Below are 21827 nucleotides of genomic sequence, written 5' to 3'. Positions count from 1 at the left end.
AGAAGGGAAAAGGATGACACAGTCCCCACAAAATTTCTGACCAGAAACCACTTATTTCCAAACTAATTTATTTCTCAGAGTCCAAAACTTTCTGTGAGCCCTGGCCCAGAAACTTCTCCAGGTCCTGATGGCGATCCAAGCTTCTTAAGCCTCAAACTCAAATTCAAAGTACTGTGGGTCAAAGTAGTGGATGCGGACGTAACCATCTTCGCCTCCGCTGCTGTAGCTGGAGAGAGACAGAGCCAGGGACCAGTCAGGTGTCCCCTGTGAGGGGAGGCAGGCACGGCAGGGGGCGGGAAGCAGGACACAGGAAAGGGCCAGAGACCAGACCCGGGGTGAGCTCAGTTCCCTGCACAGGACCCTACCTCTTGCCATCAGGATGGAAGGCAACGCTATTGATGGGTCCGAAGTGACCCTTGACTCTTCCAAATTCTTCTTCAAAGGCCAAGTGGAAGAACCTGGAGGAGGGTGGAGGGAAGGGAAAGGTCACTCCCCATCTCCTTCCAAGGCTTATTGGACGTACCACTCCCCAAAGGCAAAGCAGAAAGTGGGGAACCGGGATGAGGGAGAATGAATGTGAACAGAAGAAGAGGAAGGTAAGACTGGACCCAAGTGTCTGCCCGCAGGCCTGGCTAACACTTCCTTACTACGTGCCGGGCAGCGAGTAGGAACTCATCCACTAAATGTGCACGATTTTAAAAGCGAAGCCTACTACTGCTGTCCCCAAAACAGAGTGGAGGAAACCAGGCGCAGAAATACGAGGATGGGTCCAGGGGCTCAGGGAGCCCCAGTTCATGCTCGTAGCGGCTGTATTACACACTTGTCACAGGAAGGCCACAAATCCGGCTGTAAGTCCTAGCGGGCGATGAAATAAGGAAGTCTCCTCAGGTATGTGGTTTGTGTCCATCACGAAAGATACTCTGTGGGGTTTCAATTTGGAAAAGCCCCTCCTTTTAAATATTTTATTTATTTGACAGAGAGAGAGAGAGAGAGAGAGTACAAGCAAGGGGAGCAGCAGGCAGAGGGAGAGGGAGAAGCGGGCTCCCTGCTCAGAGCCCGATGCGGGACTCGATCCCAAGACTCTGATATTATGACCTAAGCTGAAGGCAGACACTTCACCCACTGAGCCACCCAGGTGCCCCATCCCCTCTCTTTACCTGGCTTCAAACTTGCCAATCCTGGTGGAGGTGGTTGTTACGTCCATGGCTTCCTGACCACCGCCCAGCACCACCTGAGGAGAAGAAGAAACTCTACCTGGGCCCAAAGGGCAGGCAAGTCCATTTTCCATTTTTTACCCCCACCCCATGAGATTTTAATACCTCCTACATCAGACCAAGAGGATGCGAAGGGCAGGGCCCACACAGACCCTTCAGCTACCTCCTGCCCTGCCCTCTGTGGCTTCCCTATCTTCCAGCCTTCTCATTGCTCTGGCAATCTCCCCTCTACCTGACACTATTTCCCAAAGAGTTCATATCTCAATTGCTAGATGAACATCTAGATCCTGGAAGCCTGGGTGGGGTCCCCTTACATGGTCATAGTTGGGAGAGAGGGCAGCTGAGTTGACTGGACGTTCCGTCCGGAAAGTCTTCTGGTGTTCAAGAGTTGTGGAGTCAAAGAGCTAGAGAGAGAAGATGGGGGAAGAGGTCTGTAACAGGAGTCTTTCTGAGGCAAAGCAGGGCAAGAGGAAAGCTTTGTAGAGGGTGGGAGCAGCACCCCCCCTCCGATTCCTTGCCCAGGCTCACCTTGGCCGTGTTATCCTTGGAGGCGGTGACAAACATGGTCATGTCCCTGGATAACTGGATGTCATTGATCTGCCGGGAGTGCTCCTTGACATTCACCAGGACCTCTCCAGACTGGGGAAGGCGGAAGAATGAGGCTCCAGGCGGCCCAAGCTCTGCCAGCCCCACTGCTCTGCTGGGGTTTCTATACAGCTCCCTGTCCCGGCTAGGGGTGGTGAGGCAGGGGTGTCTGGGTGGGTTCCCCTGAACAACATTCACCCCCACTCCCAAGCCCCCATCCCAACCTGGCCCATGTGTACACACTTCATCAACACAGTTAGTCAGGCTAGGAAAACACGGGCTGATGGGAACAAATCTACGGGCCCAGGAACTAATCAGCATGTTACACTAGTAGAGCCGTTTTCCCTTCCTCCTTCTTTCAACACAGAGTCCCCAGATTGTGAACGGTCACACTTCGCCTAGCACTGTGCCATGTGTTCAACACCTGACTTCGTTCATTCTCGCAATGACCCTATGAAGTGGGTCTTTTAAAGGCCATTTTCAAAGGCAGAAAGTAAGGTTCAGAGGGGTGATGTGACTTGTCGGAGTCCTGCAACCTGCAAGATGCAGAGAGCCTGTGCTCACCCCCTGCCCGGCCAGGGTCGGGGTCACAGTCCACCAGGACTGCTGCCTGTCCAGCTTTTTCTAGATCATCTCAAAGGGCTACTTCATCTCCTGACTTCCCTTCCGACTCAGCCCCCCACTAGCCTGTGCAGCACAAAGAGCAGAGTCTGCGAGTCTGCCCTCAGAAGCACCTCTTGCTACCTCAATTTCTCTCTCTGGAAAACAAGAGGACTAAAAGCCCACCACCCAGGGTCACCGTAGGGATACTGGGACTGTGTCTCATCTGACTTTGTTGTGACCGGAACCTGGCCTATATCCTGCAGACACTGGTTAGATGATTAAAAGGCCTTGTGGGCACTGCGCCTCGCACACAGGAGACCCTCAGAGAAGTTTTTTTTCCCTTTCCTCAGTTATTTTTTGTTGTTTTCAAGTAAGCTCTATGCCCATCGCAAGGCTTGAACTCACGACCCCAGGATCAAAAGTCGCATGCTCTATTGATTGAGTCAGCCAGGCGCCCCTTTCCTGAATTATTTTAACTACTTGTGAGAAGGATGTATTTTTGTCTCCTCCATCAGTGTGGACACATGGTAGGGACTATCTGGCTTCTATATTTCGGGGAGTAAGCACTAGCTTTGCAGTCAGGCCTATCTGAAGGCACAGAATAGCTCCACTATGTGCTAGCACCCAGCATTATGTATGCCTTTGACCTTGGTTCCCATTCCCTTCCTGCGGGCGGGTCTGGGGCAGGTCTGGGGCCTAGAGGACTATATAGTTCGTGTTTGCTGAGTGACTGACTAATCCTTATGGTAGTATGCGCCAGCCCTGGCCAGGAGCCCAGGCACCCAGATGCAAATCCAAGACAGCCCGCGCTTGACCCTTTCCTTACCCCCACCTTATCAGTCACCCCTAAATGTCTCTTGACTCTGTCCGGGGCTCCACATCCCCAGAGCTACTGCCTCATTCAGGTCCATTCTCTGAACTAAGCCCACAAAAGCTTTCTAAAGAGAAAAATCTGATTGCCAATCGCCATTTAAAGATTCCCTCCTGGGAACGCCTGGGTGGCTCAGTAGGTTAAGCGTCTGCCTTCAGCCCAGGTCATGATCTCAGGGTCCTGGGATCGAGTCCCGCATCGGGCTCCCTGCTCTATGGGGAGTCTGCTTCTCCTTCTGCCCCTCCACTCATTCTCTCAATCCCTCTCTCCCTCTCTCAAATAAATAAAATCTTTTATAAAAAATAAAGATTTCCTATTGCCTAAGGAAAATCATGGTTCCTTATATTCCAACACTCAAAAAAAAAAAAAAAAAAAATCTAGTCACTATCCACTTCCCCCAATACTGTGTCCCAACAACCCCAGACTCTCTTCTCTTCCTGCCTGAAGCTCCATTTATTCTCCAGCGTTGATGTCCGGGCCACCTTCTCTGTGACCAAGGGCACTCTCTGTACTTGGCTGAGACCTCTACGGTGGCAGAACCCACAGCCCGGCTCCCGTGCCAACTGTCTGCCAGTCTGTCTCCCGGGGGGCAGGGCCCACGTCTGATTCAGGTCTTTGTCCTCAGAGCCCAGCGCCAGGCCTGGCACCCAGTGGTGGCAGGGAAAAGGCTTCCTTGTGATCACTCTGAACATATCCCGAGTACTCCCTGACAAGTTTTTCGCACGCCTGATGTCATTGAATCCTTGCAACGTTTTACAGAGAGATGGGCTCAGGGGAGTAACTTGCCTGAGTTCAAGTAACTAAAAAGTGGTGACCTCTGTATTTGAACCCAGCCCTCGCTCTACACTACTGTGCTATCCTGCCTTGTGAAGGGACTCATTCTGCTGGGCTCGGCCCACAGCCTCCTCCTCACCTTGGCGCTATACTGGTTGAGCTCCCCGCCTTCGTGGCCTGCGATGATGCACTCCCCCAGGGGTCCCCAAACAGCACTGGTGATCTTGGAGTCGTTGCAAGGGATCTTCATGTAGGGCTCATTGTTGTCTGTGGCAGGGGGAGAAGATGTCAGGCCCTGGGCTCGGGAGCTGCGCCCCTCAACCCAGCTACAGTCCCAACCCCCCCAGCGCTGGCTCACCGATCTGGCTCGGATCCCGCAAATCAAAGAAGCTCACGAAGCACTGGTAGCCCATCTGCTTGTCCGTGGAGAACATGATGATATTGCCGCCAAAGTCAAAGCCGCACGTGCGGACAGCCGAATTGGTCTTGAGGAGGGCCAGCTGCTTCCCTGGGGACAGGCAGAGTCTGGGCTACCCCTTGCCCGACAGCATCGAGGGGAGGACACTCTCTACCCTCCTATCTGCTGTGTCTCCAGCTCTAGGGACCGTAACCCACCACCGCCTCCTCCTCACTATGCTTCAGCTCAAGATTTTTAACTTCCGCCCCACCATCTCTCCTCAGACAGCCGGTTGCTCGGGCATTGCTCCTAGTGCCTGTAATACCTCTGTCTTCTCCTCAGGATGCCTTTCTCCAACACAAGGATCTGCTCTCCTTTCTCTGCGTGTCCCCAGAACCCAGCAGCAACCCAGCACAGAACTGGGTGCCCAGTAAATATCTGCTAGATGGGGCAGCTTAATAGGCTCCCGTGTCTTTGGTCTGTTCTTCCAATATTCCCCACTGCTACCTGAGCTCACCAAAATGAAACACACTCTTCCCTGCTCAGGGACCTCCACAGCATGCCAAGTCCTACGGAACAAAGCCAAGCCCTTGAGTCTGAAATTCGAGGCCTATTCGGACCCTAGCCTGCCTCATCTCCTCTCCTGACTATTTCATCCCCCAAGAAGCAAGAGCTCCCATCAGATCAGATGACTTGGACAGGACACTTTGCCATGCGTTCATTCCAGAATGTGCCAAAGTGGTGCCTCTTTCTCATCCTTTAAGCCTCAGCTCGTATGACATTTACCTTGGGAAGCTTTGCCTGGTTGTTCCTGTCCCCGTTCCAGGCAGGCAGCTGCCTCCCTCTAGCCTTCCACAGTGCTCCGTGCTTTCTCTCATGGGCCTTCTAGCTTACTGTACTGCTTCTTTTCTGGTCTCTTCCTCTCCTTGTCTCTTTCTCATTCCTTACAACAGGAGGCATCTCTAGATTGATCTTTGTTTCCCCAAAACCTGTTCACCTAAACAGGTACACTGTGGGTCCTCACTGTCTGGTGAAAAAGCAAATGTTCCAGACTTACCTGTTTCACAGTCCCAGAGACGACAGCTGTTATCAGCTGAGCCGGTGAGAACATGTTTGGTGTCCCCTGAAGAGGGTGTTAAGAAACATGACCGAGTTCACCTGAGCCCTTGTCCTCCTGGAAAACCAACGGACTCACCTCCCCGTTCAGCCCCAGACAGCCTTTCTTCCTCCCTCACCTCAGAGCATTCTAACCTCCTCGTCTAGAACTGGCCCTTGTCCTGAATGCTCCCCCAAGCAGTGAACGAACCAGGGATTAGGAGGTAGGCGTCATTCCCAAGACCCACAATAGCATCCCAAACTCCCAACTCCAAGTCGGCAGCCTCTCCGTTGCTGGCAGACCCGGGGAGCACAGACTCAGAGCAAAGACAAGGATACAGTCAGCATCTACACACCACACAGCTCCAGTATGGCCCATGTAAGTGCCCAGCCTCTCACCGTTCACAGAGTACCACACATTGACAATCTGGAGGAGTCAAAGACAGTGTGACAGGTGGTAAACATCCCAAGCAGAGCAATGGCCTCCTCCTTGGAGGTTCCCCAGGAACCCTCAGCAGCCTCTAGCCAGGCTAGATTTTGCCTTCTTCTACTCATCTCTTGGGAAACAGCAGCTTGCTGATAAAAAGAACAATTTCTGGATTTTCCTCCTTCCTGCAGTTAAGTGGCAGGGGAATCAGGAGGCTTGCAAAAACATCTCCATGCCATTGTCCCGGTCCTTCCCGAAACCCTCAACTACACTGCTTCTCTCCTCTGAGCTTATTTTCCTGTCTGTAAAATGGACACAACAATAATGCCTTCTTCAAAGGGTATCTGTGAGGCTTCAATAAAATGATGTCTAAGGAATTTAAAATGTAAGTGACTAACAATTCTCCATTAATATGCACGAGGTACTTACTATGCTCAGCTCCTTACTTGAATAATCTAATGTGAAGACAACCCCACGAGGGAGGTACTATTAGTACCCATAATTTATAAAAAAGGAAACCACATTTAGAAAGGTTAAATGACATGCTCAAAGTCACACTGCTACTCGGATGCAGGGGTCAGGATTCAAGTCGGGTCGGCTGGCTTCCAAACCCCCACTTTTAGCTACTAAAGTTAATGTCTTCCATAGGGAAGTGTCTCAAAAGGCTGTACGAGGGGCTGTTCGCACTTTGTGAAAAGCAGGATGGGGCCCAGAACGACCTACTGAAATGAGACCAGGGACACCTCCAGTAAAGCAGTCCTTTGTTGCCCCTCACGGCCCACGGATCAGCCTTCCCCTTCTAGAGGTGGTCTGTTCCCCGACCCTGGAAGAATAGTCACTCTAGTCCCCGTTCCCCTTCCTTAATGGTCTCTTGCTTTTTTTTCCTCCCGGCCACTCCTATCAACAACAGCCTCTTTCGCGATATAATGCTCTCGCCCACCTACTCCCGGCAAAACGGGCTTGTGCACCTGTCGCCCTGGCAGAATGAACTCGCCCCCTCCCGGCGTCCCCCCACCCCCGCCAAGGTCCCGCCGGCCCGCCCTCTGCCAACACTCACAGGGTCCTTGGCCACCGTGAAGAGGAGGTCTCCCTCGCGGTTGTACTTAATCTGCGTAATGGATCGCTCATGGCCCTGCAGCAGGATCGGCTTCTGTGGGGATAGGACAGGTGTGTCAGGGCCAAGGCTCGGCCCCCACCCCAGTCCCAGACCCCCAAGTTAACAACCCAACTTAGGGGAACTCACCATCCCGGCGCTGACGAGAGGAAAGAAGCAACGTGAGTAGGACAGGAAGAGGCTTTGGCGCCACTTCCGGATTGTGGGTCTCCGCCCCTTCGTTTCCGGAAGTGGACGGGACCGGCGTTGCCATGGCGGCGTCTCTAGGTGGGTAGGCGGCCCCGCCCCTCTAGGGGCTTCCCAAATCTTGCCGGGAGTGCATTTCCCGCTCCCTCTCCACCACCTGACCTTCACCCCTGCCCGAACCCCAAACTCCGGCCTCCCAGGGTCTGTCCTATCCGCCAGTCCCACCCGGGGCGTCGGAGAGCGGGGGAGGGATGTGGGGGCGGCTGGCTGGGGAGGGGAGAGGAGGCTCGAGGAGGACCAGACCCGGCGAGCGGCCGTTTTTTTGGAGGTGAGGGTTACTCGCATCTCCATCCAGGACAGGTGCTGGCTCTGGTGCTGGTGGCCGCCTTGTGGGGTGGCACACAGCCGCTCCTGAAGCGGGCCTCCTCTCGCCTGCAGCAGGTTCGTGAGCGGAGCTGGGCTCGGCAGTTGCTGCAGGAGATGAAGACCCTCTTCTTGAGTACTGAGGTGTGTCGTGTATGACCCCTTTCTCGAACACAGCTGCTAAAAATTTGGTCTCTGGAGTCAAACGAGTCTGGGTCAGAATCTGCTCCCCACCAGCTTACTCGCTGGAAGCTCTTGGAAGAGTCAGTTTTCCTCCTTGAACCTCAGTTTCATCATCTGCAAAATGGGAATGTTAATGGTAACCACCTCATAGGGCAGTTGTGAAGATTCAGTGAGGTGAGGCACCTAGAGCACTTAACATTGGGTCCAGTACATAATTAGTGTTTAATCTATGGCTGGTATTACTAATATTTTATTATGGTGATCCCTCCAACAGACCTTCCTAGGGAGGACTTGGGGCTTAAATTGACCCTGGAGAGGGAGGTTAAGGAAGGATATGGAGAACTACCTCTGACCCCAGTGCTGCCAGTCTAAGCTAGTGGGAAAGAGAAGACAGAGACACAACCACGTCTCAGGGCTAAGGGCTGTGAGAGATGTACAGATTAAATGCTTCCTGAGTTCACAGGAGAGAGGCTGGACCTAGGAGCCTATGGGAATGCTTCTTGGAGGGAGTGACATTGGCGTTCAGAGACTTGCAGGATGGGGGGGGATGGGAACTAGCAGGGCGGAGGGAGAAGCATTTAAGGCCGAGACATGGAGTTCAGTCAGTAACTTGCTGCCCACTCTGGAAGGGTCCTTTTTAGAAGGCTAACCACTCTCTGGACCCTTATAGCAATAAGGAAGCTTCCTTGGAGCTTCCTCCAAGGAAGTGTGTATCTAGAAGCTCAAAGAAGTCAGTGCTTCTCACTCAAGCATCATACTGATGCAGATTTCTTCTGTTTCCAGTACTTGATGCCCTTTTTCCTCAACCAGTGTGGCTCCCTTCTCTACTACCTCACCTTGGCATCAACAGGTGGGTCTCTGACTTAGAACTGCTGTGCTCAGTGGTGGAGGCCCTTTTTCCTCAACCAGTGTGGCTCCCTTCTCTACTACCTCACCTTGGTGTCAACAGGTGGGTCTCTGACTTAGAACTGCTGTGCTCAGTGGTGGAGGCCACCCGGAAGAGTCACTTGGGGAGGGGGCCTGAAACACCCTGTTCCCATGAGTGAAGGAGACCCCACCATCTGTGATTCCTTCTTTGTACCCTCTTCTCTGAGCAGCTGGGGGCACAGTGTTTATAAGTATGCTGCCAGGCACTGGGGTTGGTTTGAAGCCTGGCGGTCCTGTGCAGCAGCGGAGGAAGAGGGAAGGTTCATTTGCTGTGCTGGCAGCTGGCCTTGACACTTGCTTCCACGGTGTGCCACCTGCCTGACCTTGAGCGAGTCTCTTGTTTGAGTGTTGGTTTTACAGGATGGTTTTTGTAGCACTGAGAGATTACATTCAGTGTATGGGAAGCGTCTAGCCGAGTAGCTGATGCACCCTATAGGAGCTCAGCAAGCAGCTCCTTATTTCCTTCCTCCGTGATTGTTGACTGTCCTCTGCTGCGTAAGATACTGTGCGAGTTTTACACACTTTGTAGCTGTACCGCGGAGATACTACAGGTTTGGTTCCACACTACTGCAGAACAACAAATGTTGCAGAGCAGATCAGATGAGTTTTTTTGGCTTCCCAGTGCATATAAAAGTTATGTTTAGTAGTGCCCAGCTGGCTCATTTGGTAGACATTGCGACTGTTGATCTCAGGAGCGTAAGTTCGAGCACAGGGTTTACTTGGAAATAAAATAAAAACAAAGGGGCACCTGGGTGGCTCAGTCGGTTGAGCAGCTGTCTTTGGCTCAGGTCATGATCCCAAGGTCCCAGATGAAGCCCCATGTGGGCTTCTCCCTTTCCACCTGCCTGCTGCTCCTGCTTGTGCTCTCTCGCTCTTTTTCTGTCAAATAAATGAATAAAACCCTAAAATAAAAATTAAAAAAGCAAGTGGGCGTATGTGTTGTGTAGTTGGTTAAGCATCTAAACCCTTGGTTTTGGCTCAGGTCGTGATCTCAGGGTTGTGAGATTGAGCCCCGCATTAGGCTCGTGCTCAGCGCAGTCTGCCTGGGACTCTCTCCCTCTCCTTCTGCCCCTTCCCCCCTACACTCTAAAATAAATAAACCAATCGATCTTTAAAAAAGAGAAAGAAGTGCAATAAAACGAGGCAGGCCTGTATTTGATTCTCATCATGGCACTAGAGAGCAGACCTGATGATCTCCATGTAGGAGATGAAGTTAAAGAATTTGGGGCATCTTACTTCCCTTCTCCAAGGTCCCAAGCATGTCACTGTAAAAGGATTTGAAGCCATATATTACTTAAAGTTTATGCTCTTGAGGTTTACTATGAGAAGTCTCCCTTCTGTGGTTTCATCTCTCCTGGGATCTCAGCCAAGCACCCCGGGAACTTGAGGGGAGTTTAGGTCCCCGAGAGCTCTGGGGCACCCCTTGGAGGCCGTGGGAGGGTGAAGAGACAGGCCAACCTCCAGAGCTGCCCCCTTAGCTTCAACTAGAAGTACTCCACGTTTCTCTCTTTTGCATTTGGGGCTTCTCATAAGGCATCATTTAAAAGAAAGTTTTGGGGGCACCTGGCTGGCTCGGTCAGTAGAGCACACCACTCTTGATCTCAGGGCCATGAGTTCAGGCCTCATGTTGGGTGTGGAGATTAGTTAAATAAAACTTAAAATAAAGCTTGGAAAAAGAAAAAAGAAAGTTTGAAAGCTTGGTGCTCCCTGCTGCCCAAGAATGCTGAATGCTCTGGCCAGCTGACTACACTTAGCCCTTTACCAAGTTTTGAGCAAATGGCAAGATTCGGGTCCTGTTATGTCATCGTCTGCCCCACCTCCATCCTTTAGCATCTGCCTGTGACAATAATCAGCTACAGTGGCCACTTTATCAAGGATGTATATACTCAGGGACTAGACATATGACCGTTTCACTGTACAGCAGCCCTGTGGTACGGAGATGCTCTCACCTTGCTAGCACTGGTGTAGGGTACAGTGAATGAAGACCTAACCAGGGTCACATGGGGACCTCTGCTCTTCCACTGCCCCCTGCTGCTTCCTTTCCCCATCTACTGTCTCGGACCAGTCTTTAGCAGTCACGGCGTGCCATAGAAGGGGTGTAAGCCCAAGGGACCGGCTCTGAGTAGGTAGGAGTTGTGGTCAGTTTCTTGGATGGGAAATCCCAGCTGTGGTGGAGACTCTTCAGGGGATGAGAAGCAGGACAGTTCTTCCTTTTAGTCTTGTCATATTCAAGTAACTCAGTGTCTGATTGGTACTTCTCTTTTTTTGGTATGTGTGTGTGGTAAGAACACTTAATACGAGGTCTATCTTCTTAGAAGGTTTTTGTTTTTTTTTTTAAAGCAAGCTTTACACCCAATGTGGAACCTGAACTCACAACCCTGAGATCAAGAGTCCCATGCTCTACCGACTGAGCCAGCCAAGCGCCCCTATCTTCTTAAAAAGTTTTAGGTGTGGGGGCGCCTGGGTGGCTCAGTCTGGGTTAAGCCTCTGCCTTCAGCTCGGGTCATGATCCTGGGGTCCTGGGATCGAGCCCCAAGTCAGGCTTCCTGCTCAGCAGGGAGTCTGCTTCTCCCTCTCCCTCTGCCATTCCACCTGCTTGTGGTCTCTGGCTCTATCTCTCTGTTTTTTAGATTTTTATTCATTTGTCAGAGAGAGAGAGTGTGTGTGCACAAGCAGGGGGAGCAGCAGATAGAGAGAGAAGCAGGCTCCCCGCTGAGCAAGGAGCTGGACATGGGACTCGATCCCAGGATTCTGGGATCAAGACCCAAGCTGAAGGCAGACGCTTAACTGACTGAGCCACGCAGGTGTCCCTGCCCGCCCGCCCCCCGCCAAAAGTTTTAAGTGTACAAAATTTAAGCATAACACATTTTAAGCTAACCCTGTTAACTAGATTAGTCTTTCACGTTTGTTTATTGGGAATCAGTCCCTCGGAACTTCAAAAGTAAGGGACCGATCCTGGGCTGTCCCCTACCTAAGGCCCAACCCTGTGGGGCCTATCCTGAACATGTACCTGACTTCCCTCAGGCTCCGTGTTTCGAGCCCGAGCTGAAACAGAATCAGATGTGCTTCACGGGCTGTTTTGTTTGTCCATCTCCGCTTAGTTCAGTCAGGACATAGGCTTTGGAGTCAAGCAGCCCTTGGTTTAAGTCCTCGATTTGCCTCAATGTACGTGTCTTCTTTGAGCTTTTGTTTCCTTTATGCACGGTGATAATGCTCTTTTCACGGTGCTGTTGTGAAGACTGAAGATGTATACACAGGTGGCACTTAATAAATGGTGGCTGTGCTGTTGCACTCATCTACTGCATCCTCTTGGCTTTGGGGCCTATCTGTCCCAATATTCTTGCGATCTTAGGAGCTCTTTGAGTGCAAAGACCTCATCCTTAGCCACAAACCAGGGTGGTCCCAGACCACCTTATAGTTTGGGTCTTCGTGCAGTAGTGGAGGGAGCATAGAATTGAGAGTCAGGAAACATGGTTGGAATCCTGAGCTTTGCTGCAGTTTCATCAGGAAAATGAGATACCTTTTTTTTCTTTTTTAACAGGCGGTCTCGATAAAATGTGTTTTGTGCCTAGAGAGACCATTTTTGGGGGCACCTGGGTGGCTCAGTCATTAAGCATCTACTTCGGCTCAGATCATGATCCCAGGGTCCTGGGATCAAGCCCCTCATTGGGTTCCCTACTCACCGGGAAGCCTGCTTCTCCCTCTCCAACTCCCCCTGCTTGCATTCCCTCTCTTGGTATATCTCTCTCTGTCAAATAAATAAAATCTTAAAAAAAGAAAAGAAAGAAAGATAGTTTTGGGGCATCTCAGAGATTTTTTTTATTCTGATCATTCAGATCTGACCCTAGCCGTGCCCATCAGTAACTCTCTGGCCATTGTCTTCACACTGATTGTTGGGAAGTTCCTTGGAGAGGATGTCGGTGGGAAAGGTAAGTCAGGCCACTGCACGTGTGGGTAGGCGCCCGTTGGGCCTCCCCACCCCAATCAGTTCTTCCCCAGAGCCAGCTCCTATGGGCGGGAGAGAGGAGGATCTTTCCCCATCCATCCCCTTTCCTCGGCAGCTCTCCTGCTTCCTTCTGGCCATCCGAGTTTCCTTCACCTGGGCATTCCGGGGATAGACTCCCTCTGCACTGGTCCCTCAGCCCTGCACCAGCTCCTCCTAGCATGGCTGGGCTCAGCCCCTTGATTTCTGGCTGTCCCCGCAGGAGCATTCACAGGCATGGTGCTCACCGTCGTGGGGATTGCACTCTGCGTCACGAGCTCTGTGAGCAAGACCCAGGAGCAGCTGTCTGCCCTTTGAGGGGACCCACGCCACCCTCCAGCCCTGCTGTGTCCAGGAAGCCCCTGAGCTGGGAGGTGCAGCCAGGGAAGCAGATGGACCCAGCACCTCCCGCTCTGAGCCTCGATGCCCTCACCTCTTACGGGGCTGGTAGCTACCTCGAGGTGGCTCTCGCAGGAGAACCGCAGCGAAAGAGCTGTTCGGCTGCTTGGATTTGCCACCAGAGACCTCATACCTCCCCAGCAACCCTTCTGCCGCAGCAGCTCTTCCCGTGCTGTTGTGTCAGGCCCCCAGCCCAGTCACTGTCACTACAGCCTGATCCAGACTGTTCCAGCAGCAGGGTCCACGGACAGCGTGGAGACAGCCACCGGCTGAGCGAGATGCAAACAGGAGGTATCAGGGCTGTCAGCGGCCTTGGCTGGCTGAAGCAGGGACCCAAGGGGAAGAAGGGACAACAGAACGGCAGGTGTAGAGGACATGAGCAGCCTGTGGCCTGGCTTGGCCCACCTAGGAGGTGGGTGGGAGTCCTCAACCGCCTGCCCCCCTCAGACAGACAACCTGGGTCCCCCGCCCCGCGTCACTTCTGCCATGTGTCATGGTGACCGGTGAGGCGTAGCCTCAAATAAATCTGCACGGAACAGACGGAGGACAGTGAGTACTCTTCTACCGCAGCGCGCCTGCTCCCATGGTTGTAGCCTCTCCCCCAAGCTCAGTGCGCTCCTCCTGTCTCTGGCTGGGGAACCCCATGGGAACATGGCCTCCACGGCTAGGGCTGCCCAGCTCAGAAGGAAGAGAAGCCCGGGCTGTAGGTTTAGGAGCAGAAGAGTGAGGCGGGGCCGTGGGGGCTGCTGGGTATCCTGTGAGCCCAGGGGCGGTGCTGGGTCCCCTGGAATAGGCTGCAGAGTGGCCGCCCCAGTTCCTGGCCGGAGCTGCTGACTCCCAGGATGGCAGAGACGGGGTTGAGGCTGAGACTGCTGCCCCAGCCCCAGGCTGCTTTTCCAGGCCCAGGGCCTCGTCCACCATCTGTGCTGTCCTCTGGAGGAGGCAGAAAGCCATACGGACCAGAGCATTAGCACCCCTTGTTGCCTCCGCCCTCGGCTGAAGTTTCTGATCCGTGGAAAGGAAGAGACTTTACAACTTCAGATCTGCCCACTCGCTTAACCAGGTAGGAGGTTGGGCTTGGAGAGTTAGATCGGCTCACAGTCCCAAGGGGAAGCTCTCCTGGGACCCCGGGCTTCCATTCCAGCTCTTTGCCCCTGAACCAACATACTGCTTCCGGCCCCTGCCCACCTGATCCAAGGGTTCCTCCGTGCAGGTGTCTTCATCATCTGCCACTTCCTGGGCCCCTGCGGTCTCCTTCCTCGGGTGGGGAGCCTGATACACTCCCTTGACTCCTGATGAGGGAGGCAGTGTCAGCAGATGCCCAGCCGAAGGAACGCTTGCTCTTCTCTCCCAGCCCCTTCCCCTCCCCTGAGCCTTGCTCCACAGTCCAGACTACCTTGGAGGCTGGCAGGGTAGCTCCGAGGCAGGCCTTTGGCTCCCATCCCTTCCAAATCCCAGCCTCAAGTCTCCCTGTGCCTTGTTTCATGTTGACAGCTCCTTCCACGGCAGTCAGGGACGATGTGTGCCCATAGGGCAGCAGGAAGGATCTATGCTGAAGTCAAGGCCAGCTCTGCCCCTGGGCATTCTGCCCCCATAGACCTCTCCCACAACAGCAGGGGCCATTTTGTGTCACCGTCAGAGGGTGGGTGAGAAAGGCCCAGGGTCCCCTCACCTGATGGAAACGAGAGCGTGGGGAGCCTGCTGCTTGGCTGAATGGCCTGCTGGGGTCTGGCATAGAAGGCAGATGGCTCAGTGGGGCTTGGCTCCTTTGGAGAGGGCTGGGGCACCTGCACCCTGTGGCCCTGGGCCTGTAGAGGGCATACTGGGCTTGGACTGTGGGTGATGATTGTTCTTGTCTTCTCTCCTGCCAGGCCAAGCTTGAATGCCCCGGGTGCTTGTGGGAGCTTGGGAGAGATGCCATCTGTCTTCACAGCCTGTGTCCTCCCTCCCGGCTCCCTCTTCCCATCAGGCTGCCTTATCCAGGGACAGAGCTGCTGGTACCCGGCACCCAAGAAACCCAGTGAAGCCAGGCCGTGTCCCCCCAACCCCCACCCAGTGCTCAGTGGCTCATTTCTTGGGAGGGCTCAGGCCTGGGATTAGCTGGGGAGCTGGGCCCTGCTATGCCATAGGCCAGTTCGCTCTCCCAGCAGCCTGCCTGGCCAGCAGAGTCCACAGGTCTTTGTCAAGCCGAGTTGAGCTGTCTCTTACACCAGCTTCTGGTTTGGCCCTTGCCACTCAAGACCTGTGTCACCCTGAGTAGCTGACTTCACGCCTGTGAACCTGTCTCCTCCAGGAAACGGGAATGTAACCTCTGTTCCACAAGGTGTGTGGTGAGAGCCTGAGCTGGAGGAGAGGCCAGCCAGTCACCCCTCTCCTGTCCTGCCTTGCATGGCCTCCCCCATCACCTACCTTCGGCTTATGGGGCTTAGACTTTGGGTCTGGGGGTTGCCTGCAATGAAGAAAAAGGGCTTGTGGTAAGCAGAGCTGGCATGGGATCCGGGTGGCCTCCTCCATTTTACCCTGCTGCGCTCCCCCCACCGCCACCTCACACGTCCATACCAGCAGCCCCTGGGCAGAGAGGGGCTGGGCACCAGCAGCTCCAGATAGGGGAGGGCCTTGAACTCCTCTTCTCCGACCGCCACATAATAATGGCCATGCATCAGAGCGTCTCTTGCTGACAGTGGGAGCCCCTCCAGGGTGCAGAGTCTGGGGAAGAGACGTAGTGGGTAAAGGCTGGTGGACAAGATGCCTTTGCATACTCAGCAGACTACGCCGGGCTGGGCACAGCTACTCCAAGGTACCCGTTGGCTGCTGACCCTCTGGGCACCTGGGCCAGTCACCTCAGCTCTACCCTGCTCCAGGGGCTCAGTGGAGGGACCCCTCCCTGTGGCACAGAAGGAAGTCCCATTTGGGGAGGCACAAGGACAGCCGAAATCAGCAGGGAGCCTCCCTCCATGGCCCCGGGGGCCTCTCCGGGGCCCGCACTCACTTGCACACAGCCCCGGCCCGAAGTTTGGCCTTCTCAGTCAGGAGCTTCAACACGGCTTCCCAGTCCTCGCCAGCAGCCTGGGGCAACTTCAGGCTAAATGGGGGACTTACCAGGTCCCCGTTCCTGAACACACTGGGACAAAAAGCAGTCTGGTAAGGAGAAGAGACCCCAGAACGCCCCACACACGAGAGGAAGAAGGGCAGCACAGGGCCGGAGATGGTCTAAGAACGGGGGCATTGGTCCGTTTTCACCTGTCAAGCATGCTGGCACTTTTTCTATCCCCACCAGTGACCAGGGGCTCCTGGAACAAACCCACCCACATTTTCTTGGTCTTACTGAAACAAAATCTGTTTCTGCTCCCCAACACTGGCACTCACCGAATGTAGCAGGGGGAATGTGCAAGTGGTTGCGGTCCAAGGGTCCCGTCCCCTGGGTAGTGAGTCACAGGAGGACCCTGAAACCCAAGTCAGGCCCTCAGATCAGGAGAGAGTTGAGGCCTTTGGCTACGGATGGGTCAGTCCAAGCGGGTAGGAGGAGTGAAGGAGGGGGCAAGGAGGGACGGGATGAATCACACCTTTCACCAAAGGAAACTTCTACCTCTCCAAAGTCACATTCTGCCCATCCCTTTGCCCCCATACGTTTTACAGCTTCCTCTTTCCTTTGGGGACCACAACCTGGAGATAAAGTAACAGGCTGGGTGAGGAGCAAGGGGTAGTCTTGAAACCCTGTACCCCAGGGAGGGTAGCAGCTGGCTCCAGAGTGGATGTGGAGAGTACCCCCCCGCCATGGACCTGACAGATCCTGTTGTTTCCAGAACGCTTGGCTTCCCAGATGAAATTGGGGGGCAATCCCAAGAGGAGTAAGAAGACAGAGGGCTGGAGGCCAGCCTCCCCCAAGACTCACTGGTAGTCTGCTGCTCTTCCCACCTGGATCCTTCTGTCCGGGGGGTAAATAGCTATAAGGACAGAAGGGTTACAGGTCATCTGGGGGAGCCTGGGACCGTACCCACTGGTAGCTGCCAGAGTGAGGGTCTAGGGTGCAGCTTACCAGGTATTCCTTCCCACCTGGATAGTCTCAAGACATCTGTCCAGAAACAGATGCTGGCCCTTGAACCTGCCTTAGGGCCTTGCGTCAGGCTATCTGGACTAGGGGCTCAGTTAAGGTTAAGGGTCAAGTGAAACTAATTCACTCAGCATTATATTGTAGCTCAGAAATTTTCTCATTCATGAGGTTTTAAAAATTTTTTTTTAAGATTTTATTTATTTATTTGACAGAGAGAGATCACAAGTAGATGGAGAGGCAGGCAGAGAGAGAGAGAGGGAAACAGGCTCCCTGCTGAGCAGAGAGCCCGATGTGGGACTCGATCCCAGGACCCTGAGATCATGACCTGAGCCGAAGGCAGCGGCTTAACCCACTGAGCCACCCAGGCGCCCCTCATTCATGAGGTTTTATCTCATTTTCTGTGAGATGGAGAAAGTTACGAGCCTATAGTAACACGGAAGTAAGTGACAGAGCTCGGATTCTAAGTCTCTCTGGCTTCCCACCCCTTGCTCCTTACGCTATCACAAGGAACGCCAGGGGACAGCTGAGTAGCACCCGGAAGCCAGATCTGAGTTGAAAGCTCAGATACTCAAAATTCTTCTCCTATCTTAGAAGGCATGGCTGCACCCCACAGAGGGGGATGACCCCGGCCCGGGAGAGCATAGGATGATTGATCACAGCAGGGAGGAAGTGAGGGATGGAGTTAGCGTTTGGTGATGGTGGTGGTAGAGGAACCAATCAAGAAGAGCCTTTGGAAAAAGGGGCTCCACCTGCAGAACATTCTTGCAGGCTGGTCCTGACTGTGATGGGCATAAACATCGATGTCCTGCTTCGCCCAGAGCTGTGGCTCCGCTATTTGTGACTTGTGGACTCTAAGGCAGGTTACTTAGCCTGTCTTGATTTCCCATTCTAAAGAGCGGGGATAAGACCGCGCCCTGCGTGGGGCTGCTGCCTTCCAGAAGGGAACATGCACGGTGCCTGCACATGCAGCAACCACTGAGCACGAATACGACCCGCCCTGGGCCACTCACCTTAGCTTGTGGAATCTTTCGAAGCCGGCAGCCACATACTGCCCTCCGTGCTGCAGGTCGGCCAGGTCTGTGACAGGGTGGCCACCCCGAGGCGTATAGAGGGCCCGCACAGCCACCGGGGCCTGCACAGTCGAGGTCACCTCACGGAGGAAGGTCTCCAGGGTGGGGAAGCGGCGTTGGCTCACCACCAGCTGGCGACCTGGGGAGAAGGGGTCCCCGTTCCGGTATATCACCACCCTCTTGGCTGCTGGATTGCTACCACCCACCATCGTGTGTCCTCAGCAGGAGACGCGGAGCCGTTGCCAGGCAACTGAGGCAGGCTGGGAGCAGTGCCAGTCAGAAGTGGAGTCCTGCCCCAACCTTCACCAAGAAAGGAAGGGAGAGACTGCAGGAGCACGTGTTGGCCTTCAGGGTCTCATCCAGCCAGCCCTCGGCCCTCAGTGGGGCCTCGCTGAGAGCTGGGTGGGTCTGATCACTATACTGGGAGGAAGACGGCGGACCTCAGTGAGAAAGTGGTGGAGAACACACCGAACCACAGATGTTCTGATCCTGGACAGAGGGAAGATCGTCAGAAGCTCCCTGCCACTCCGCAGCCTAAGGGCTGAGCTCAAAGGATGATCAGCTTTGGGGACTGTTCTCAAGGATGGCCCATCTGCCCCCTGGACTATGGCTCCCAGCCTGCCCTGGGGAAGATGCCGCATGCCAGCAGGAAAGGAACAGGAGGGCCCCGTTCTACACCCAGAGGCAGAAGATGAATGCAACCAGGTGCAGAATCCATGAAAAACCTTTATTCTCCATCAGGCTCCCTACTTAACTTACCCCAGGAAATTCCCTGTCCCCAAAACTGGGTTAAGCCACAGGCGAGGATGAAAGAATGTCCTTCTTCCTCCCCTCCCTATACTGGAGCAGCTCTTCGCTCCAGCTTCTCTTGGCCCCATTAGCCGCCAACAGCCAAGGGCAAAAGGAAGTGCTGGTACCAGGGAGCAAGGATGAGGCCCTGCCTCTCTCAACGCCCTTCCATAGCACACCCGGCCTTGGAACCTAGTCTTTCCCTGGCTGCCCAAGGCCTAGCCTGGTGGTCCTGTTTTCCACGGCCTGCCACTCCAGTGGTCCTCTCCCATGTGGGATGACCCTGTCGGAGATGGTTTCTCAGGTGGCCTTCATCACCATGGTACAGTCCTCTGGTTTTTCCCTTCCTTGTGGCTAGGTTCATTGGAGGTTCTATCCCTAGAGAATTCTCTCTAAGGAGCTAGCCCTTAGGTGGTTTAGTCTTCCAGAGACCCTGGCCACCACGTTCTGCCGAGGTCTCCTCCCAGAAGCCACGGTCCTCTGAGAAGTCCAACTTCCGTGGCCTAGCTCTTTGGCAATCAGGCTCTCTGTGTTCTGACCTCCTGGAAGACTTGTCCTCAATATCTGGGTCTTCACAGAGTGTGGGCACCCGGGTCCTGGCCTTTCCGGAACAGTAGCCCCTAGGTTTGAGGCCTTTGGGGGTGAGGTCATCCAGAACAGTCGTCAGCTGTGGGCAGGTCCGTCCAAACATCTGCTCCCCATGGTCTGGCTCCTTGGTGAGCCTGTTCCCTAAGGCCTGGTTATCTGATGGTGTGAGCAGCTGTGGCACAGCCTTCCTGCAACATGGGTCCCTGTACTTGACCCCATCAGCAGTTTTATCTGTAGTGGCCAGTCTTTCTGGGCACTTGTGTGGTGGTGATCTGAGCCTCCAACTGTCATCCACATGGTCTGGCTCACTAGCGGTCCTGTCTCGGTAGGACTGGCTTTTCAGTGGCGGGCTTGTTTGTGACCTGGCCTTCTCATAGGTCTGCGCCCTGTGGTCTGAGCACATGCTGGGCTTGTCTCTGGGCTGGCCGGTCTCTGGGGATGTCAGTGTTTGTTTGAGAATTAGGTACTGTTGGGGAAGAGAATAGACAGTGTACCAGGCAGGACTGCTTGAGGACAGAGCAGGAGGCTTTTCCCTAACCCCCACCCTTGACAGGGCTCCAAGGGAGTGCCTACCTCCTTACGGCTATTGATGGCCTGTTGTAGCCACAGCAGTTCCATGGCCAAGTGGTTGTGGCGGTACTGGAGCTCCTGGAGCTCAGTCTGGCTGTGGGGCAGTCCTGGACCCGCAGCTTCTGTGAAGGAGGGAAGAAAAAAGGGAGAAGGCTTTAGGGGTACACACTAGGCCTGGCTACCCTTAAGCCCTGGCACCCTCCATCTGTCCACCCCTGAGTTGCCCTTAACCAGGCACTGGGAAAAAAGAGAGGGATGCAGCTTATGGAGCACAAGCCTTTCACTTTTCAGATGGGAAAGCTGAGGCTCAGAGCAGGTCAAGGGCTTGCCCTGAATCGAGGCACAGAGGTACCTGGGTTCTCCATCCTTGATGCATCTCTGATCTCCCTTTGGCTGGGATTCCTGGCTTTCCTGCTGTGCTCCTCCTGAGGCCAGGGGCTGTTACCTCTGCAGAGAAGGCTCCCGGAGTTTGCGGAGCTCTCTCCTGACTTCTTCAGCATCACTTCCCCCAAGATAGCTTCTCCCTCAGGTTCTGTACATAAGAAGCTGCTCCGCAGTTCCTGCTCTGGATTTGGTGCCCTCCCTTGCAGTTTCTGGGTCCGATGGGATTTTGCCTTCTGAGAAATCATAAGTATGAAAACCTCACAGCTAAACCCTCCAAATATGTGGGTGCCAAGATTTAGCATGCAAGGTGGTATGGATTAAGGATTGGAATGTGGGGAGTGGAGTCCTCCACTGAGAAAAGCTTGTCAACAGGAAGGGTGGATTCTACCATTTCCTTGAAGCCCCTCCCCAGGTCCCTCCTACCCCTCCCTTCTTCCACTGGGTGTGTACTACCTCTGGGAGGAACTGGGGCCTGGGAATCCAGCCCTCTGTCCATTGAAGCGTGCCCAGATCACTCTCGATTTCTCGTACAACAGCCTCATACTCCGCTCGCAGACTCTGGAAGTGGCGTCGGACCAAGAAGCCCCGGACGCAGGCCTGGCGTGGAGAATAAAGGAGAAAGAAAATGCTCATCACTGCAGAAGTGGGGGCATTTTGAGGATTTTCCTGGAGAGGTTGTCTCAGTGACTACGAGGAGATCTGGACACGGGAAAAGGAGAGGTGACGCTGTGCGTCAGGACAGTCCCCTGGGGTTCAAGGAAGGATGCCGGACTAGCTCCCCCTCTCGAATTTAAGGCCCTTCCCGCCACTTCCTGGATCCCGCAGGAGCACATGGTGGGAGTGGAAGGCCTGTGGGGGGTCCGTGGGTCCCACCATTCTTCAGGGTGGTGGGGGTGGTTCGGTAACTCCAGAGGCGGGCACGAGGGTAGGTGACTGAACGTAGTAGCCTTCTCTCGTTCGAAGGTCCCAATCCGAGATCCCGTGCTGCGACTCGTGCGCCCCGGGCCCGCTCCGCACCTGCAGCACCGACACCCTCCGAATCAACCGCTCCTGCTCCATCCCGGCGCCAACAGACCCGCCGCTGACCAGCGCCTGCCGGTTGCGTCACTAGTCCGCGCCGAGCGCGGCCCCGCCCCGCCGTCTCCAAGGCAACCATCCTCCTCCCGCGGCCGCTACCTGGTAGCGGATTCCCAATTCCCACTCCCAGAGCCGCGCTGGGAATTCCAGCCGCCCCCCCCCCCCCCCCCCCCCCCCC

The 21827-nt window shown here is 54.5% G+C and overlaps 4 protein-coding genes across 4 annotated transcripts; 1 reads left to right on the top strand and 3 right to left on the bottom strand.

The window, feature by feature from the left end:
* Positions 1-51: 51 nt before the first annotated feature.
* EIF3I (eukaryotic translation initiation factor 3 subunit I) lies at positions 52-7305 on the bottom strand. The gene is made up of 11 exons (XM_032877072.1): positions 7210-7305; positions 7024-7116; positions 5879-5966; positions 5502-5567; positions 4406-4555; positions 4187-4314; positions 1743-1853; positions 1529-1618; positions 1158-1231; positions 366-458; positions 52-226 (listed from the first exon to the last, which is right to left on the bottom strand). Exons 1-11 carry the CDS (start codon positions 7210-7212, stop codon positions 145-147), a joined length of 978 nt encoding a protein of 325 aa, XP_032732963.1. The 5' UTR covers positions 7213-7305; the 3' UTR covers positions 52-144.
* Positions 7265-13597, top strand: TMEM234 (transmembrane protein 234). The gene is made up of 5 exons (XM_032877076.1): positions 7265-7347; positions 7622-7773; positions 8596-8662; positions 12576-12668; positions 12945-13597. Exons 1-5 carry the CDS (start codon positions 7332-7334, stop codon positions 13037-13039), a joined length of 423 nt encoding a protein of 140 aa, XP_032732967.1. The 5' UTR covers positions 7265-7331; the 3' UTR covers positions 13040-13597.
* A 75-nt stretch (positions 13598-13672) lies between these two features.
* On the bottom strand, positions 13673-18663 carry DCDC2B (doublecortin domain containing 2B). The gene is made up of 9 exons (XM_032877077.1): positions 18182-18663; positions 17013-17064; positions 16487-16563; positions 16110-16241; positions 15680-15826; positions 15530-15569; positions 14793-14928; positions 14309-14412; positions 13673-14053 (listed from the first exon to the last, which is right to left on the bottom strand). The coding sequence occupies exons 1-9, from the start codon at positions 18448-18450 to the stop codon at positions 13682-13684; spliced, it is 1329 nt and encodes a 442-aa protein (XP_032732968.1). The 5' UTR covers positions 18451-18663; the 3' UTR covers positions 13673-13681.
* A 284-nt stretch (positions 18664-18947) lies between these two features.
* On the bottom strand, positions 18948-21670 carry IQCC (IQ motif containing C). The gene is made up of 5 exons (XM_032877071.1): positions 21590-21670; positions 21026-21169; positions 20541-20805; positions 20192-20310; positions 18948-20084 (listed from the first exon to the last, which is right to left on the bottom strand). Exons 1-5 carry the CDS (start codon positions 21629-21631, stop codon positions 19431-19433), a joined length of 1224 nt encoding a protein of 407 aa, XP_032732962.1. The 5' UTR covers positions 21632-21670; the 3' UTR covers positions 18948-19430.
* Between the last annotated feature and the right edge of the window lie 157 nt (positions 21671-21827).

Source organism: Lontra canadensis, unplaced genomic scaffold, assembly GCF_010015895.1.
Source record: "Lontra canadensis isolate GAN:19392208 unplaced genomic scaffold, GSC_riverotter_1.0 scaffold60, whole genome shotgun sequence".
Taxonomy (NCBI): Eukaryota; Metazoa; Chordata; class Mammalia; order Carnivora; family Mustelidae; genus Lontra; species Lontra canadensis.
The sequence above is the reverse complement of the archived record's forward strand: the minus strand, read 5'-3'. Positions and strand labels throughout refer to the sequence as shown.

Excerpts from the sequence above, each read along its gene's own strand:
- EIF3I (XM_032877072.1), bottom strand. Across the intron at positions 1,619-1,742 it reads CCAAGGATAACACGGCCAAG|CTCTTTGACTCCACAACTCT; the intron begins GTGAGCCTGGGC and ends TTCTCTCTCTAG. Across the intron at positions 227-365 it reads TTCCATCCTGATGGCAAGAG|CTACAGCAGCGGAGGCGAAG; the intron begins GTAGGGTCCTGT and ends GTCTCTCTCCAG.
- TMEM234 (XM_032877076.1), top strand. Across the intron at positions 7,774-8,595 it reads CCCTCTTCTTGAGTACTGAG|TACTTGATGCCCTTTTTCCT; the intron begins GTGTGTCGTGTA and ends TTCTGTTTCCAG. Across the intron at positions 8,663-12,575 it reads CCTCACCTTGGCATCAACAG|ATCTGACCCTAGCCGTGCCC; the intron begins GTGGGTCTCTGA and ends CTGATCATTCAG.
- DCDC2B (XM_032877077.1), bottom strand. The coding sequence starts at position 18,450 with ATGGTGGGTGGTAGCAATCCAGCAGCCAAGAGGGTGGTGATATACCGG. Across the intron at positions 16,564-17,012 it reads GGAAGAGCAGCAGACTACCA|GGTCCTCCTGTGACTCACTA; the intron begins GTGAGTCTTGGG and ends CTTGGGTTTCAG. Across the intron at positions 14,054-14,308 it reads CGGAGGAACCCTTGGATCAG|AGGACAGCACAGATGGTGGA; the intron begins GTGGGCAGGGGC and ends TGCCTCCTCCAG.
- IQCC (XM_032877071.1), bottom strand. The coding sequence starts at position 21,631 with ATGGAGCAGGAGCGGTTGATTCGGAGGGTGTCGGTGCTGCAG. Across the intron at positions 21,170-21,589 it reads GGAGGGTGTCGGTGCTGCAG|GCCTGCGTCCGGGGCTTCTT; the intron begins GTGCGGAGCGGG and ends TCTCCACGCCAG. Across the intron at positions 20,311-20,540 it reads ATCAAGGATGGAGAACCCAG|AAGCTGCGGGTCCAGGACTG; the intron begins GTACCTCTGTGC and ends CCTCCTTCACAG.